Here is a 17106-nt window from a genome sequence, read left to right as displayed (position 1 = left end):
AACACCTGCACACATGCGGCCACCACTTCTTGAAGGCTTTGTCTATGAGCAGCATTTTTTCATTACATCGGTCACATGCCATAGGTTTTACGGTAGATTTGTGAAGATATTGCCATGAGGCAAATTCAATTTTTATGGCCTCAGATTTTTGTTTTGTTTAACCAATTTGAATAGTCTATCAACATATTCCCATATTAATTAACACTTAATTCACATGTATAGTTATTCCGAGCAACCAGTACGAGCACCACCTTTTCCAGCATCTTTACTCCTAATGTCTCAGTTGATAGTCTCCGTTCCGGGTTTATTTTCGTCCCACCATTTTCGTCCCGTTTTTTTTCGCTGGTTTTTTTCCATCCCCCTCCCACCACCCCCTCTCCCACCTACGCAGCCAAAAAAACCAACCCGCAAAAACCTATCGATCCCCTCGACGACACAGAGCCGCCGCCCTCTCGTGCGATCCGCTGCCGCCACCTCCGATCCGCTCCTCCTCTCCCGAGGATACGCAGCCGCATCCGCCAACGCCGATCCGGGCAGACTCGGCCGTCGTGGATCACGAGGATCCGGATGATGGGGCGGCAGAGATGGCCACGGATCTGTTACGGCGACGACGGCACCGGATCCGCACCCACAACATCCGGATGGAGGCCGGCGACGAACCCTAGCCTAGCCGTCAGCATCGGGATCCAACCCCTGCTCTCGGTGCTGGGGCAAGGCATATGGGGGTGCTTGCTGCCGCGGTGGACCTCGACGCCGGCGACATCTGCAGCATCTCCCTCCTGTCGGGCTGCAGGACCTGTACGCCCAAGGTACGCCTCCTCCTCCTTCCTTTCCCCTCCCTACCAAGACTGCAGCTTGCTGATGTGTCGATTAGTGGTAGTGATGGATCTAGGATGAGGATAAACTGGCGAATAATCCATCATGGATACGCAGTGTGATTAAATCTCACTGGCAGTCTACACAACACTTGATGGGAGTTTGAAAATAACAGTCCATAATAAAGGGCCGTGGTGTCTACTATGATTTTCAGAAAGGTGAGTGCATTTGTGAAGCTTCCTGCAGAGTTTCACATGATGAGTAGGTAAATGTGCTGCTTGTGCATTTACCAAGTAGTTATATAGGAGAGCACACAAGCAACAGACTACATAGCTTGTGCTAATTTCCATGATAAGTTTTATCGCATATGAACAAGTTATATTGCCAGTTAAGTTATTAATAGAAATTGAGTTGCTTATCATTGAGTAAAAGACATTCCTTTAGAGTATTTACAGTTTTATACTAATACTTTATCAAGGTGATATGCTGAAGATTTGTGATTATCACAGTATGGCCTTTACATTGCTTCTGTATGATCTGAACCTGTTGAGCTCATCACAAAGACCATAAAAATTGGCTCTATCCCTGATGTCCAATAAAAAAGGGGAACTATGGCCTCAGATCGAAAAAGTTTCTTTTCCTTTGTGATTTTGCAGCGGGACTTGCTTATGGAGACGTTCGCTCTGGGTCAAAGCTTAAGAGTATTGATGCTTTTGACCATTTAATTAGTGTTTAGGTATGCCCTCCTCTCCTTGCCCTTCAGCTGGAATCTCTGATAAGGTTGTAATTTGCTGGTGCAGTGTTGCTCTGCTTTTATTTGGGGATTCCTCTGGGATCTAATTTTGAATTGTCAAAGCTGGTTTGTTGGGTGCCGGTTGGTTTAACATGATGCTATAATGCCGTAGAGAGAGATATGTTTTTCCAGTAGAAGTGGCCAGTTAGTTAATTTGAGATTTGTGCCTTCTGTTCTTCAGGCCTGAAGCTTTTGGTCTCAGTCCGACAGCTAAAAGTTGCATTGGCTTGTAAAAAACTTCATGTGACTGGACCAGTAGGGGGAGGATAGCTTCATATGGAAAATAATTCTCCATGGTGGGAAAATTTGTTATTTGACATGATTATATGTAGAGATACAACTAGCAGTGTTTAAATATGGGTTCATCTCAACCTATGATTCCTATGTATATAATTTTTGGGGCTAGAACTGCGGCCACTGCCCACCACCATTACAAGTCAATGCTAGGAGCTCCTTGGATGTACTCATGCATGCTTTGTCAGATCCTTTTCTTTTGAATCGATTGATGAACCGATGGCATCTCAGGACTAACTACCCCGTACGTGTACTCCACTAAGTAAGGATAGCTCATGAATATTTCGGCCTTTTTGTCGAAATGCTAACCAAAATCACTGAAATACACTAAATTTAGGTGGTTTCGGTTGGTGATGAAAATTTTCTGAAACTGAAAGTGAAAACCATAGAATACTGAAGGTGTTTGCAGCCTGTAATTAGCGCCCTACTTAGCATCAAGCATTGAGAGAGGGCATTTAGATGATTTTAAATTTCACGACTTCGTATATATTTTCTTAATCTCTAAGCATTTACACAGGCGACTCGCATTGTAGATGCTATTAGCATGCTGCTGCTATCGTCCCTCTGTACACACATGCACATTTGACTGATGAAGAAAATGCCTGAAATCATCAAACCCCTGATTATGTGTTGTGCTCTTGCAAGACTGAAACTGACACATTCTCTTCTGGATGTTAATGATGTTCGATTGCATGTGGGTGTTCTGTCGTTGAAGCTCACATGATCGAGTGTTTATGCACAACTGAAGTTGGCACTTTCAGTTCTGCATATATTGAACAACTTTCAAAACTTCTGAAAGCAAAGAGCAGTCGAACCATCCTCTAGGCTCTACTGTACCTCCCATAGATTTTTTTACTTCAAAAACTTATGATGAACACAGCAGGTTCCAATGCAATTTCACTTGACAGATGTTGTTATTTCGGTTTTAATCATACTATATCAGCTTCAAAGTTTATTTTTACTCTCAAGTAGTCAATATCTGAGCATGAACACTCAAACTACTGCAGGGGGAGGATTTCCACAGTAACCCTGGGCTGGTTAACCTATTTGGAATAGAATTCCCTGATTTGAATATCAAGCATTCACAACTTCAGAATACATTGTCTCGAGGTACAATACCACTTGATTATCAAACAATCACTAATTCATGAATTGCAGCAGGGTGAACCCAAGATGTCCGGAGCCTCTCTTGTGAATCACATTGCTTACAATGATTTCATGATTGAGATCTCGGGATTTAACAGTTGTATTTTCTTGTTTCTTTTTTTTTTCTTGTGGAGGAGAACAAGATGCATCCTTTAAAGGTGTGACTTAGAAGTTTAGCTAAATAAACAGAATATTTCTACTGCAAGTTGATGTATAGAAAAGTGGATTTTTGCATAGGTTTTGTATTATATATATAGTTAACTCAGTACTTCCTTTTCTTGCTTTGGAGTGACTGTTTTGCTTGACTCAGCATCCCTATGGTTCTGAGAGGGGCTGGGTGGCTAGATATAGAGGGCTTGGGTGCATGCGCTCTAATATATATTTTCTTTCGGGGAGGGTCACCTGAATGCACTATTAAGAGGTCCACTCTTAACTGCTCTTGCGGAACTAGGCCATCAGGCTACCATATATGTCCGTTGATTTAATCACCGTTATCTGTGCTAGACGTTCACAGATCTGGATGCCTTTGCTTGCCAAATAAAAAATGAACAATAGTTATGTTAGGAAGTTACACTAGCTTTGACGATCCGATCATTCATGGAATGTTTTCCGGCATTGCCAACATATTGAGTACTTCAGTTGTAAGTCTGTAAGCTGTTCTCTTTGAAAGAGAAAAATGTATACATGCTTCAGTGAATGGCCACCCCCTTCTATTTTAGTAACACTGCACTTCTTAGTGGTACTTGCTAATCAGTATGGTTATTGGTCTGTAATCTTATTGTTTCTACATTAATTGTTTGTACGTAGGCCGGATCAAGCGCATCGCCGATGCCACGATCGCCGATCTGCCGTGCTGCTCCTCTCATGTGCGCCCTCGACGCTGACGCCGTCCTATTTTCCGCAGCCATCGCCGTCGGGCTCCGCGTCTACGCGCCCCTTCAAACCTACTGGATGCAATCTCGCATTGCGCTGTCGTCCGCACTGTCTGGCACCACCTATGGACACAGAACGATGGATCAAGGTTTAATGACTTTGATCAGGCAAGATACATTCTGCCCGCTCATCTCCCCGTGTTGCCGTTGGTAAGTATGGTGGCATTCTCCATGCTTCTTTTAGTGCTTCTCTCTAAATTCGTTGGGAGCCAAAATCTGTACTAATAGTTTGTTAGTATGCATTTGGCTGTCAAACAGCTTTTCTGCTATCCAATTTTGTTCCTGCAAAAGTTGCTTCTGTTCTGTATAGGTGTACAGTTTTCATGTTAACTGGAAAGTACCAAAGTTGTCTATCCTAGCTGCACCAAACTACAATTTTCTTGTTTTATTAATAATTTAATATGAGATATACAAGAAAGTGCAGCGGGCATGGCTTGTACTCATGCTTGAGGATATTTGGCTTAGGCTCCTGGACTGTGTCATGGCCACACTGAAGACGGGACACTTGTGGTTATCAATCCATAACTCTAAAAACATGATACCCTCTTTCACATGCTTCATATAAGTTGTGCACATGCCATCTCGCCAAGCACTGATAACATGTTTTGTTTAACAGATCATCTGAGATTTGCATAATTGTTTTGAGAATGAGCAGGGCAGCATCGACACCGGCCTCGATCAGTGTCGGGGCAATGGTGAACCAATGAAGAAGCTTAAGGCGGCTCAGGTAGGGTGGCACACGATATTGACATCGGCCACGACCAGCGTCGGAGGATGGGTCATTGGGACGGAAGGAGGAAGACAAAGAGGAGGAAGAAGACGATGATCACCAAATTTTACCACCGATAAAAAACATGTGACCGATGCATAGTTGCTCTTATAGTATCTGCTAAAGAAATTGATAAAAGATGATATATATTCGTAGGACTTCACTCATGTCACTTAGTCACCAGTTTGATTTATTTTCCTGTATTTTGCCCAGGCAACGCACGGGCATTGTACTAGCAACCGGCTCCGGGCCCAGCCTACATTAGTGGGTGTGTTATGTATTCGCAAGGTTGTGTCCAGTATAAGACTTAATTCCTTGTAACCATAAATGTGAGCTAGGAAGAATAAAATTTGTGCTCTATTGAACTTACTGTAGAGCGGAGCAAGACGATCGAAGAGAGGGAGGGATTACAAATATTTCAATCATGGCAGAGTTAGAAGTAGAACAAGCAATGTAGATGGACAACTATGCTTTCTTAAGAGTATATATTTTTCGTGTGAACTATATTTATTTTTCCGTGGCAACGGCAGTTGGTCTTGAGATTGACAAAGTCACAAAAACATCGCCTCCCATTGAAAGAATATTTCCCTGCCACCACAATTGTTACTATTGTCAATTGTATGTGATAGTGAGAGAATATTACCTTGAGGTGTTTTAATGCACTATCATAGGTGGATAGGAAGGGTATGAACCATGACAAAGAAGAGCAATGACTATGTGATAGCGCGGTCGGCGGCTCCGTATCTGACCCGGACGACACGGGGGATGGCGGCGGCCCGGCGTGGCCGGCGATCTGGATGCAGTGGTGCCGGCGGCTCGCTGATCTGCCGGTACTCCAGGGTCTGCCTGGTGGTGCTGGTGGTGACGGCAGCCCGTGCACGAGAGTTGGATCCCTTCGAACTGATTTGGGTGAAAACTTGCCTTTGGCTTATGCTAAGGCCGGCGGTGGCGGCGCTATCTGCGTCGTTCCCTTCTTGAAGGCATCGCCGTGGAGAAGTTCAAGGCCACTCTCTGCTACCTCCGGGGGAAATCCTAGATCGGATGATCGGATGACGGCGGCGCTCTGGTGTCGTTCCTCCCTTGGGGGCGTCATTCTTGGAGGTACACACGTGATCGAGGGACCAGAGGACGGATTCTTTGGTGGAGCGGTGTTTCATCCTACACACTGATGGCGATGGATCTTGACGGCGTGGCGCAGTGCGGATTCGGAGTTCGCTGTGGGAGGATGGACTCGCGCAGGAGGTCGATGGCAGAGAGACCTGGCACGGTACATGCAACAATACAGCTCTGAAGATGGATTGGTGGCAGGTGGCTGCGGTGGCCTCATACTCGGCAGGCGTCCTGGTTGAGGAGTGCGCCGGACTGGTAGGTGCCCCATACCCGGTATGCGTCCTGGTTGGGACCTCAGGTCTTAGATGTTTAGGTTTGGCTGCGATGTCTGTTTGGTATTAGACCCAGACTATCTGCGCTCCTTCATCAATTGGATAGGTGTAGCGACAGTTGTTGCTTAGACAGGTGGCTTCAGTCTTGCTGTTGTATGGCTTTGTAAGGTCTTGTGAGAATAATTAATAAAGTGGCCGTATGCATCGCCCAGATGCAGAGGCCGGGGGTCATCCTCCTTTTCTAAAAAAAATGTGATAGCAAGGTCAGAGGTGAGGTCGAAGGGCTATCAGAAAATAGGAGGTAGGCAGGGAGAATGAAGATGATGTCATGTCTTGTTGCGGTGGTGACCCATAAATAAATACTCTTGTTGCGGTCATGTCTTGTGATGATGTCAAGAGTAATTTTGTCCTACCTTGTCTATAATTGTGTGCCTTGATCACCGTGCCAAAAATAATACACCTTAGATAAAGAAACAGAGAGAGTAGAAAGGAACAAAGAGATCAAAAATATTATGTTATGTCTTCCCACAATTTTGGTGTGTATCTAAAAGTATATTAGCTATGTATGTACTCCTAGAAAAGCTGAGGTACTCCATCTTGGCGGAGAAGATAAAAATGCCCATAATTTATGGTCTTGTGCTCATCTATGTTTGTATTGCGCCCGTAGCAACGCACGGGCATTATGCTAGTAATATGTATGAAGTGGTCATGTTTTGATGGGGAGCACACGGAAACCCCTTAAACAGGTACCATAGGTGAACTACTCCCGAATACAATTAATCTTTAAGTGGTGCCTCTTAGGTCTTCGATTCATCAAAAAGGTAGGAGAGAGTTTCCCGGTTAATTTACGGAAACTCGGGCGCAAGCTGTTACAATATGCTCCAAGATACAACACCCTGACCGACTTGGCTACCGACAAGGTCCACACACTAGCACCGAGGAGAAGACACACTCGAGGTTGCCCACAATGTCATTGTCATCACATTTCCTCGAGTAAGCGACTCCGATTTCACCATGAATGACCCATCAAGACCCGTCCAAACGAATGACACACATGTTCATTGTCAACATAGGCCAAATAGTTGGCCAAATGAATCGAGGACCAGGCAGCTTCAACCTCGGTCTCAAGTCTTCTAGGAGATTTAACCACGCCTTGCACTAACATAGTTTGACATGTCCATCACCTGCCATCATTGTCGCCCCATCGCCCCACATGCTACAACTCCGACTTCACACTTAGGACTCCACTACTAGGGAAAACCTTATACACAGAGGTATAGCAGTAGTGTCGGTTAAAACCGAGCACTACTGCTACTTAGTAGTAGCGCATGTCAATAAAGCCCACTACGGCTATGCTTGTAGCAGCAGCGCGTCTGCACTTAAAATCGCTACTACTATAATTCTCACGCTGTTGCCGGTAGGCTAGGAATAGTAGTAGCGCGGCTGCAAAAAGCACGCTACCGCTAAGTGCCTTGTAAGAGCGTGTTTCCTGTATAGAGCGCTACTGCTAAAAGAAGAAAATAAAATGGAAAATAAGTAGAAAAGTAAATGAAAATAAAAGAAGTAGAGAAAGGAAAAAAGAAAAAAAAGAAAATATAAAGATAAAGAAAAGAAAAAGAAAAATAAAGGAGAAAGGCATAGCAGTAGTGCTTGTTGACGCAAAGCGCTGTAGTTATTATAGCAGTAGCGCGTTTCATAGGCCCGCGCTGTAGCTACATTCCTTAGATAAAAAGAAAAGAAAAAGGAAAATAAATAACTACTTCCTATAGCCGTAGTGCATTTTAGCTATAGCGCTTTTCCGCACAAGCGCTACCGCTATGTTTGACTTAACCGGCCCGCGCGCTTCCCCCGGCCACTTTCCCCAAATCCCCACTCACCTCTTGTCGCCGCCGCCGTCGCCCTCCGCACGCCGTTTGCTGCCCTCCATGGCCGTCTGGTGCCCGCCCTCGCCGCGCGCCTGAGCACCGACCCCCCCCCCCCCTCGCCGCGCGCCCCCTCCCTCAGTCGCTCTGCCTCCTCCTGCTCCCTAACTACGCCGGCGCCCGAGGTGAGCACGCCTATGTACACCTCCTCCTCCTCCCCTACCTCTGCCTAGCTAGGGTTCCTAGGGTTCATCAAATTAGCTAGGGTTCATCTAATTAGTTAGGGTTCATCAAATTAGCTAGTACTTGTAGATGCTTAAGCAGTTGTATAGTTGTTGTGCACCCAATGTAGTTAACTAAATATAAATTTTAGGACAAATTTGTATATGCTTAAGTAGTTAACTAAATATAATTTTTAGGACAAATTTGTATATGCTTAAGTAGTTAACTAAATATATTTTTTATGACAAACTTGTAGATGCTTAAGTACTAGGGCAGTAGGGTACGGTTAGGGTAGTAGGTTTAACTAGAAATGTTAGCGCAGTAGGGTTTAATGTTAATTAGGGCAGTAGGGTTTAGTTTAGAGAAAAATCAATATAAAAATATGAATTTCTATTAGTGCTGCAAGTCCAGTCGGTTCTTAATTTTTACTAATTTTTTAGTATGACAGAAATTTAGGACATAATTTGAATTGAGTTCTAGGGTTCATAATTTGAAATTTAGGACAAAAATTGATTTGTAGGGTTCAAAATTTATATTAGAACATAATTTTATTAGGACAACAATTTAGGACATAAATATGTAAAGGTTCTAGGTTTCTAGGGTACATCCATCTATATTTGGTTTTTGAATTGAGTTTGAGAGAGCATGAGATTTGTGTAGATTTTCTTGAAGTGTCAAACACTAGGAGATGCAAATTTGAAGTGGTCATGTTATATGCAAATTCCTCAATAGTGTTTGCTCATGTTTATCTACTGTTGTAGTTGCACATGTACATGTTCTTAAGTGGTCCTGTTATATGCAACATTGTAGTGGTTCGATTGTGCCCAAGTGGCCTTTTGTTGTTTCCAAGGAATAAAGCCGAGTGGCCTATGTTTTGCCGGAATGTTGATTCATTTCCGTTCTGGTAAATTTCAGGTGCTCAATTTGTCCACTTTTTAGCAAAGGTCATGCCGAATTTTTTCGTGAATTTCGGCATGACTTGTGCTACAAACTAGGACATATGGAGTGCCCGAGATTTGTCGCACCAGGAAGGAATCAACGTTCGTGCAAAACGTATGCCTTTTTTATGTCATTATTCATTTTATTAGGTCTAGAATTAATTGACTAGATTTAATCATAGGAAACATGGCTAGCAACGATGAAGGACAGGGTTCTGGTGATTGCAACGTCTATGTGGCGGCAGACGCTCATTTGAACCTTCTCGACGAGCAACGGTTGTTGTAGGGCCCACCTGTCACATCCGAGACCGACATCGAGATCGGCGTCGAGACTGGCGTTGAGACCCAGATCGGCACCGAGACCGGCACCGAGACTGGCGAAGCCGTTATAGAACCGAAACCGAAGAGGAGACGTCAACGCCCAAACCAGCTCATCACTACTAGACTGGTGGTCACGGAGGTGGACGACGGCAATTTTGAGCCACAAGAGTCCGCGGAAGCGCGAGCATGCTACGACAATCAAATAGGCTGCATCGTACGGACAACCGCCACCATCAACGATGAGAAACTAAAGAAGATAGAAAATATGAAGCACTCCCTCCTAACGAAGCTGCACCAGGTATTCTTGTTCCCGAGCCGGGATGAAAAGAAATATACTGATCATTATCCTTTACCCCCGATTCTCCCACGCTCTTTACTTGGACTCGTCGAAGAACGTGAATAAAAAGGATTACACCCACATCAAGTCTGTTCACGACAGTGCTATCTTTAGCTACGGCGTACGTGGTGGAGAGATCAAGACCAGGAAGACAAGGAACCGCAGGCCTGCCTTCGGCCATAAGACCGACTTCTGCTGCATCCAGCAACCGAGTGGTACTCTTAGTGATGGATTCTATGTCCTACACCACATGCTGGAGTACAGCCGGGATCACCAGAACCTTCGCATGTCACCTACATCTGGCGATGCCCATATTCTGCAAATGGGCAAAGAACCTAGGAGATATCCCGGATCATCGACTTCGAGCTGAGTTCTATCACATCCAGCGTGAAGTTGCCCAAATCATCATGAAGAAGGTCGTCGAAAAAACAGGGATGTTCTATGAAGAAGGGCAAATGTCGCAAGAAGACGTCCGAACACGCGTGTCGGCTCAGCGTCTCGACCTGAAGCCTTTCACTGCGCTCGGGGACTATCTCCCTGACTTGGCTGGATGGCACGACATGTTGGAGTGATTGACGATATATGACAGTGTGTCCATTTAGTCCATACTTTCTCTATGACGAAACTTTGAGTTATGCACGTCGAAACTATATCTGTGATGTAATTAAACCGTCCTCCTCAACTAGCGAAGATCACTCTAGTTATGCACGATGAACTTTCTTTTTTATGCTTATGATATGTTGCTTCTATTTTTACCAAGTCTGTCTTTTTCTGTTGCTCAACTATATATGTTGCATATCATCGACTCATGTGACGATGCAAGTGCATAGATCATCGATGGCGAAGAAGTGCTACGCCAGGAGTATACGACGAGTGGCCGGAGTGTCAGGCCCAGGTGTACCGGTTTCCGAGCGACAGCCAGTAGTTAGTTTAGGTTCACGCTAGTGCGAAAGAGGTATACGAACCAACGCCTCAAGAAGTACAACATTATGTATGATGAGACATGTCATGTAACTTTGTATAGCTATATCGTGATTATGATGTGACGACATAATTTGTGTTAGATGATATGATGAGACTATTATGTGTATGATATGATGAGCATATTGCATGTTTATGATATGATTAGAATATTGTATAAAACTTGTACATAAACATCGCAAATATACAACAATAAAATATGAGAAAATATAGTAGTAGCGCTCTTTAGCGCTTGACAGGAAAACACTACTGCTAAAACACTTAGCAGTAGTGTTCGTTTGGAAAGCGCTACTGCTAAGTAGGTATAGCAGTAGCGCGTGTCAAACAGCGCTACTGATAAACGTTAACTGTAGCACCGTATCAGCAGCGCGGTGCCCCGCGCTACCGATAGCCCTTAGACCCGCTCTACTGCTAGGCTTTTCCTTAATAGTGCTCGTATGGTCGACGACGAAGGACATGACATGACCCTGCTCTCCTCTTGCCACCATCATCATTGCCACATGAGTAGCAATGCCAACGGATGCGACACAACCGTCCCGACATCCCCACCCACACCATTGGCCAGCCACATGCCACCGTGATATCGTGTGCGTCCGACTCCCAAAAGGCACGAAAGAAATCGATGACCTTCAGGGCAACACCCCAAAACGAGGAAGGACGTGGAGACATCGTAGTCACCCCTCAGGGTCTTAGGCTTTCGCCGATCTGAAAATGAATGGCAAGCAGGAGCTCCACAACGACGCCCAAGGAAGAAGTGACATATGCGAGCGTCGTGTCGTCGATGCATTAGCCCGAAGTAAAGATGGCAATAGGGCCCGTGTCGTGCAGGCTATGCTGTGCAGGCCGACCCACATACATGGAATTTTGGTTCGGCACGACATGCGATTAAAAGGGCAGCCTTGGGCTCGCCACGGACAAGGCCAACCCTGAAAGGTAGGCCTTAAGGCCGGGGACAACACGACCCTTTTAATTGCGGGTTGAAACGACACGATTCGACGCCGCATGTGGCTCATTTAGCTTGTAATTTCTAACTATTTTTTTCTTTTTAAAAGATTTTCCTGTATTTTTTCTTAATTTTTAGATTTCTGTATTTTTTTAAGATTATATTTTGTTTGAGTTAAAAAAAGTCTTAAAGGCCCACAAAGCCACAAAGCAACACGCCCGACCAGTAGCCGTGTGGTGCCAGGCCGATCCCCGTGACCAGGCCTTCAGGCTAGCACGACGCAACCCCGTGCCGTCAGACCTGCCCATCTGGGCTAGCATGGTCACAACGTCCGGTTAATAAATGGGTCGTGCCATGTCGACACACATGCCTTGCATCGAGGCCCAGACACAACACATTAGCCAAATGTGTCGATCCGACCCGCGTGGTATTGGCCCTTTTGGGCTGTTCAAAACTGAAAGCAGGCCATGCTATGTCAGCACGTGAGCCTTGCCTCGCAACCCAGGCATGCGGGCCGACCCAGAAGCATGCGTACCCGACATATGGGCCAGCCAAGAAGGCCCTTTTACAGCCATACCGGCCCGGCCCGGCCCATGTGGCCATGTTTGCCCGGAGCAGCCCATCCTACTACACTCCACGCAACCGGTCCACAGGCCCCCAACATTCCCCAAGTAGGCCCATCGAGAACATCAAGATGCTCACCAACCCCTCAAAAAAAAAATCAAGATGCTCACCGGACCGTAAACTCCGTTGAGCGCAGCCATCCCCGCGCCACCCCCCGCCGAGCGCCGCAACAACCGCGCGCGCCAAGAGGCACCTCCCGCGGCCACTCTACCGCCCCTTGCGGCCAAGAGGCACCGCTGCACCTCCACCCATGCCAGGAGCAGCAACCCGACGGCCTAGCCACCTCCTTGCACGCTGGACACGGCGAGGGACGAGACCTTAGTTGCCCTTAGTTGATGGCGTGCTCACGCGACCCACAGGGCGATACGCCTGACGAGCGATGGCGCGTGTCCTTCGCCGCTGATCTACAGACGCGTACGCTCGCGTTCCACGACAGTGTGCTGGTTCTTCGACGAGACGCACTCCGCCTCGTCCTGATTGACGGGAGTGGGGTCACGGTTGACGCCCGGTTTCTCCGTGTGGGGGAGCACATCGACATCGATGAAATCATCTCGCTGTCGTGCCACTTCGCGAAGATTCGGGAACGACTACCGGCGACGTGGTCGTCTCCAGCGGGTGCGACGTATGGCCCGACACGAGGCGCGGTGCACGGGAGACGTGCGGGGCGGATCGTGTTGGGGCGGCCCCGAGCCCCACCCACCGCCCGCCAATGGCGGATGGACGCGTGGGTCCAACCCCATGGCCGCCTGACCGCCATGAGGGACCCAGCCCTGATCCTGGCGTGGTGCCTTCTAGAGCGAGCGAGGCGGGGGGAGCCGCACCATTTCCCCCACCTACCACCACTACGCGTGCGCGAGACGCGCATCTCGCACATCTCTTCGAGCACCTGTGGGAGCGAGCTAGGGTTTGCGCTCCCAATCTCCCCTCCCGTGATTTCTTCGGCTGGTGGCGCGGCAAGGCCGGCGGCGACGACCGCTCCTTCGCCCAGGTCGCTGCGGCGAAGCGGGCGGGGGTGACGCCACGCGCTACGATGGGGGATCATGGCGGAGGGAGATCTGGAGGATGGCAAGACAACACGGCGCGGGGCGGATTCGGCGGAGGGCGCGACAACACGGCGTGGGGAGGATTCAGCGGAGGGCGCGACAACACGGCGTGGGGAGGATTCAGCGGAGGGCGCAAGGCTCCGCTGCCAAACCAGACTCGTCACATGGTCTGGCAGCGGCCAGATCCACCACCGTCGGCGACGGGCGACGCGAGATCTGGTGGAGGCGAAGTCGGGGACAGATGGGAAGCCGCCGCGCGAGCCATGAGCGGTGCGGCCAAGGAATCGACAACGAGCACAAAGGAGCCGCCTCTGCCTCCACCTTCTGGGCAAGCGACGACCAAAAGCTCCACCGAGCTCTGCATCAACTGCTCTCTCCCAGGTCATTTCGCTCCTCGCTGCCCTACTATCCGTTGCGAGAAATGCAACAAAGTAGGTCATATGGCTCAACTATGTCAGATTCTGAGGCCTTGGGAGTGTGTTCCATTCATGTGCGGCTTTCAGTCGCCTGGCCAGGGGTTTTTCTATATTCCTGATATGTGTGCTGCCAAGCAAAGTGTAGAAAAAACTAACAATGTGGTGATTACTATTGTGGAGGGGTGTGCTACTGTGAAAGAGATTGAGCAGGAATTCAATGCCATCTTTGCAAAAAAAAACCTAGTAAAAAGAAATGGCGCTGTACGGCCTGTTCCATTGGCCCTGCCCAGTTTGTGATGCGATTTCCTAATGCAAGTGAAGTTGAGAGAGCATGTTGTTATGGGAAACGCATGCCTCTGAAGGAGGGGGATATTGTGGTTTGTATTACTCCTTGGATTGCTTCGATAGGAGCTAAAGGAATCATGGAGAAAGCCTGGGTTAGGGTTCGTAACATTCCTATAGAAAAAAGATGCACTAAACATGTGGCATATGTTGGGGGCTTGGTTGGGATAACATTAGAAGTTGATGAAGCTACTATTCATAAGCCTGAATATGCTAGAATCCTTCTTGGGTGCAGAGAAGTGGAGAAAATTCCCCCCTCAGCTGAAGGGATGCTGGGGGAACAATACTATGACTTCTTTTATGAAGTGGAAAAAGTTGTGTCAGTAGGGTTTGATAAAAGCCAGTCTTCCATTGCTGTTGACAGTAGTGCATCTCCTTCCTTCCCCAAGAAAGCAAGGATGGAATCATATCCTGCTTCTTCTACGGGGCAAGGGGAGACAAGTGCATCCATGGCCGGCACTTTCTCATCACAGAACTATGACAAAGGGATGCAGCGGTTGACTACAGTTGCTGAAAGTGAAGAGGAAGAGGAAAGTGATGAAGGTAATCATACGGAGCTGCTGATTGAAACCATGGCCAGAGAACATGCTGCTGGAAAAGTGTCTTATTGTGGTTCGCAAACTGGTAATGCATCATATGGAACAGTTTCTGAGGAGCTGGAGGTGGATGAGATGTCTGTATCTCCCACAAATGATGTTAATATACATAAAGGTGCTTGGGGGTTTATCACTCCTATTCCACCCTCACCTTTGTATCTCTGTCATGATGAAAACACTCATGGGAACACATTTCCTCCTTTGTCAGATTATGTGGTCTGGCCTTCATTACCTCATATTGTGCCACTGGAGGAGGGGTCCATGGAAGGGGGAGATAACTGTAGTGCCTATACAGTTGAGTCTCCATCTGGGTCGCCAATTCATGATAATGTGATTCGCGAGGAATTTGCTCCGCGCAGGCAGATGCAGAAGCTGGAAAAAGTGGGAGATGTGGCTGCCAACAGGATGAGGAAACGTGACTCGGAAGGTATGAAAATGCCCAACTCAAAAAATCAATTTTCTGCTTTGTCTGATACTGCCATTATATTACGTGCTTCTTTGATGGGAGTGCAAATTTCGGATGATGATTTTGCTACTGTAGATATCTTGCGCGAATTAGAACTATCTAGAAATTTGTTGCATGATAAAAATAAGGATGCTAATCTCCCTAAAATAACCATCAATGATGGGTTAGGTAATTATGTGCCTCTTTCCTTAACTTGGGACGATGATAATATGGGTGATGAGGACTCTTTTATCCTTGTCCAGTCTAAGCAAAAGAAAAAAAAGAACCAACGCAGGAAATTGATGGTGGTGTTATCTCCTAATAAGTCTGTTAGACCTATGACAAGAAGTCAAAAGAGTAAAGGAGTGGGTAGGGCTGCTACGGATCCTGGCAGACCTACCAGAGTAAGGGATAAGCCCGAACGATATAAATGAAAGGCATCTTTTGGAATTGTAGGGGGCAGGTAAAAAGGGCATGTCTACCTGTCTCACTGACATGATAAATGCTAATGAGTTGGATTTTATTGGTTTACAAGAGACTATGAAAGAAACCTATAAACCTTCCTTTTTTAGGAAGATTGACCCGAACCAAAAGTTTCATTGGGCATGGGCTCCTTCTCGGGGGAAATCAGGTGGTATTCTTTGTGGGCTTAATAAAGACAATTTCGATATCCTTATGACTAAACATGGTAAATATATCCTACAGTTAGATCTGTTCGATAAGAACAAAAGTTGTAGTTGGGTCTTGATGACTGTATATGGTGCTGCCCACGATGAGCAGAAACCTGAATTCATTGCTGAACTATCTGCTATGTGTCATAATACTAGCAAGCCATATTTGGTTGGGGGGGTTTTAACACCATCCGCCATAGTGGGGAGAAGAAAAAAAAAACACCTATGTCCCACTTCTCTAATGTGTTTAATTCTGCCATTCACTTACTTGGGTTGAGAGAGATCTGTATGACAGGTGGCTGTTATACTTGGTCCAATAAGCAGGACAACCCAACTCTAGAAAAACTAGATAGGGTTCTAATGTCCCCTGATTGGGAGGATTTATATCCTCTTGCCTCTGTTCATAAGCTGGTCAAAGAGCTATCAGACCACAACCCCTTGTTGTTGGACAGTGGGAGGGCTTCTTCTAGAGCACCAGGTAACAGGTGCTTTAAATTTGATAATGCATGGCTTAACAATCTAGATTTCCTCCCTCTGGTATCTGAGATTTGGTCGAGGCCGGTGTACACTATCAACCCCATTGAATCCTTAAACATTAAGCTGAAAAGGTTTAAGAAATTCTTTAAAGGATGGGGTTCTAACCTTTTTGGTCACCATAAATCAGAAAAAGGCTCATCAAGATCGAGCTTCAGGAGCTTGAAAAGCTGGAAGAGGCTGATGGGCTGTGTGGGGAAGCTTATACTAGGAAGCTGGAGATCCTAGTAGAGCTCAGTGACATGTATGTTGCAGAAGAGCTTCATTGGCACCAGTTTTCTAACGAGAGGTGGTTATTGAAAGGAGACAATAACACTGATTTTTTTCATAAAGTAGCTACCGGGCGACGTAGGAAAAACTCCATGATTTCCCTAGAATGTGGGTCTGTAACTATAGAAGGGACCAAAAACCTACTTGCCCATGCTACTGACTATTATAAAGCCCTATTTGGACAGGCACCTGGCAATCTTTGCCAGATTGATGCAACATTATGGTCTCAGGATGAGAAGATTACTCCTGATGACAGTGATGACTTGACTCGACCCCTTTCTCTTGATGAGATCAAAAAGGCTTTGTTTGACATGAAATCTAATCGTGCCCCTGGGCCAGACGATATCCCTGTTGAATTCTATCAACATTGTTGGGAGGTGGTGGCTCAAGATCTATTGCGCCTGTTTGAGTGGTTTCATGAAGGCAAGT

At 46.5% G+C, this 17106-nt stretch overlaps 1 protein-coding gene across 4 annotated transcripts; it reads left to right on the top strand.

The window, feature by feature from the left end:
- Positions 1-413: 413 nt before the first annotated feature.
- Positions 414-5115, top strand: LOC109786759 (uncharacterized). Of its 4 annotated transcripts, XR_005757484.3 has the most exons (5): positions 826-1034; positions 1473-1552; positions 2911-3013; positions 3857-4131; positions 4637-5115. XR_005757484.3 is itself a non-coding variant. In XM_020345320.3 (3 exons), the coding sequence occupies exons 1-3, from the start codon at positions 720-722 to the stop codon at positions 3931-3933; spliced, it is 270 nt and encodes an 89-aa protein (XP_020200909.1). In that variant the 5' UTR covers positions 414-719; the 3' UTR covers positions 3934-5115. The 4 variants fall into 4 exon arrangements, 1 of the variants encoding a protein (XP_020200909.1); XR_012187236.1 differs by lacking the exons at positions 826-1034; positions 1473-1552 and adding an exon at positions 414-809; XR_012187238.1 differs by having other exon boundaries at positions 826-1552.
- Positions 5116-17106: the final 11991 nt, after the last annotated feature.

Source organism: Aegilops tauschii, chromosome 1 (assembly GCF_002575655.3).
Source record: "Aegilops tauschii subsp. strangulata cultivar AL8/78 chromosome 1, Aet v6.0, whole genome shotgun sequence".
Taxonomy (NCBI): Eukaryota; Viridiplantae; Streptophyta; class Magnoliopsida; order Poales; family Poaceae; genus Aegilops; species Aegilops tauschii.
Note: the sequence above shows the minus strand (reverse complement) of the source record. Positions and strands in the feature narration are given on the sequence as shown.

What these genes read in the sequence shown, in the direction of transcription:
- LOC109786759 (XM_020345320.3), top strand. Translation starts at nt 720, where the DNA reads ATGGGGGTGCTTGCTGCCGCGGTGGACCTCGACGCCGGCGACATCTGC. An exon ending in GCAGGACCTGTACGCCCAAG is followed by an intron (nt 810 to 2,910) that starts GTACGCCTCCTC and finishes AAACTACTGCAG; the next exon opens with GGGGAGGATTTCCACAGTAA. An exon ending in TCAGAATACATTGTCTCGAG is followed by an intron (nt 3,014 to 3,856) that starts GTACAATACCAC and finishes GTTTGTACGTAG; the next exon opens with GCCGGATCAAGCGCATCGCC.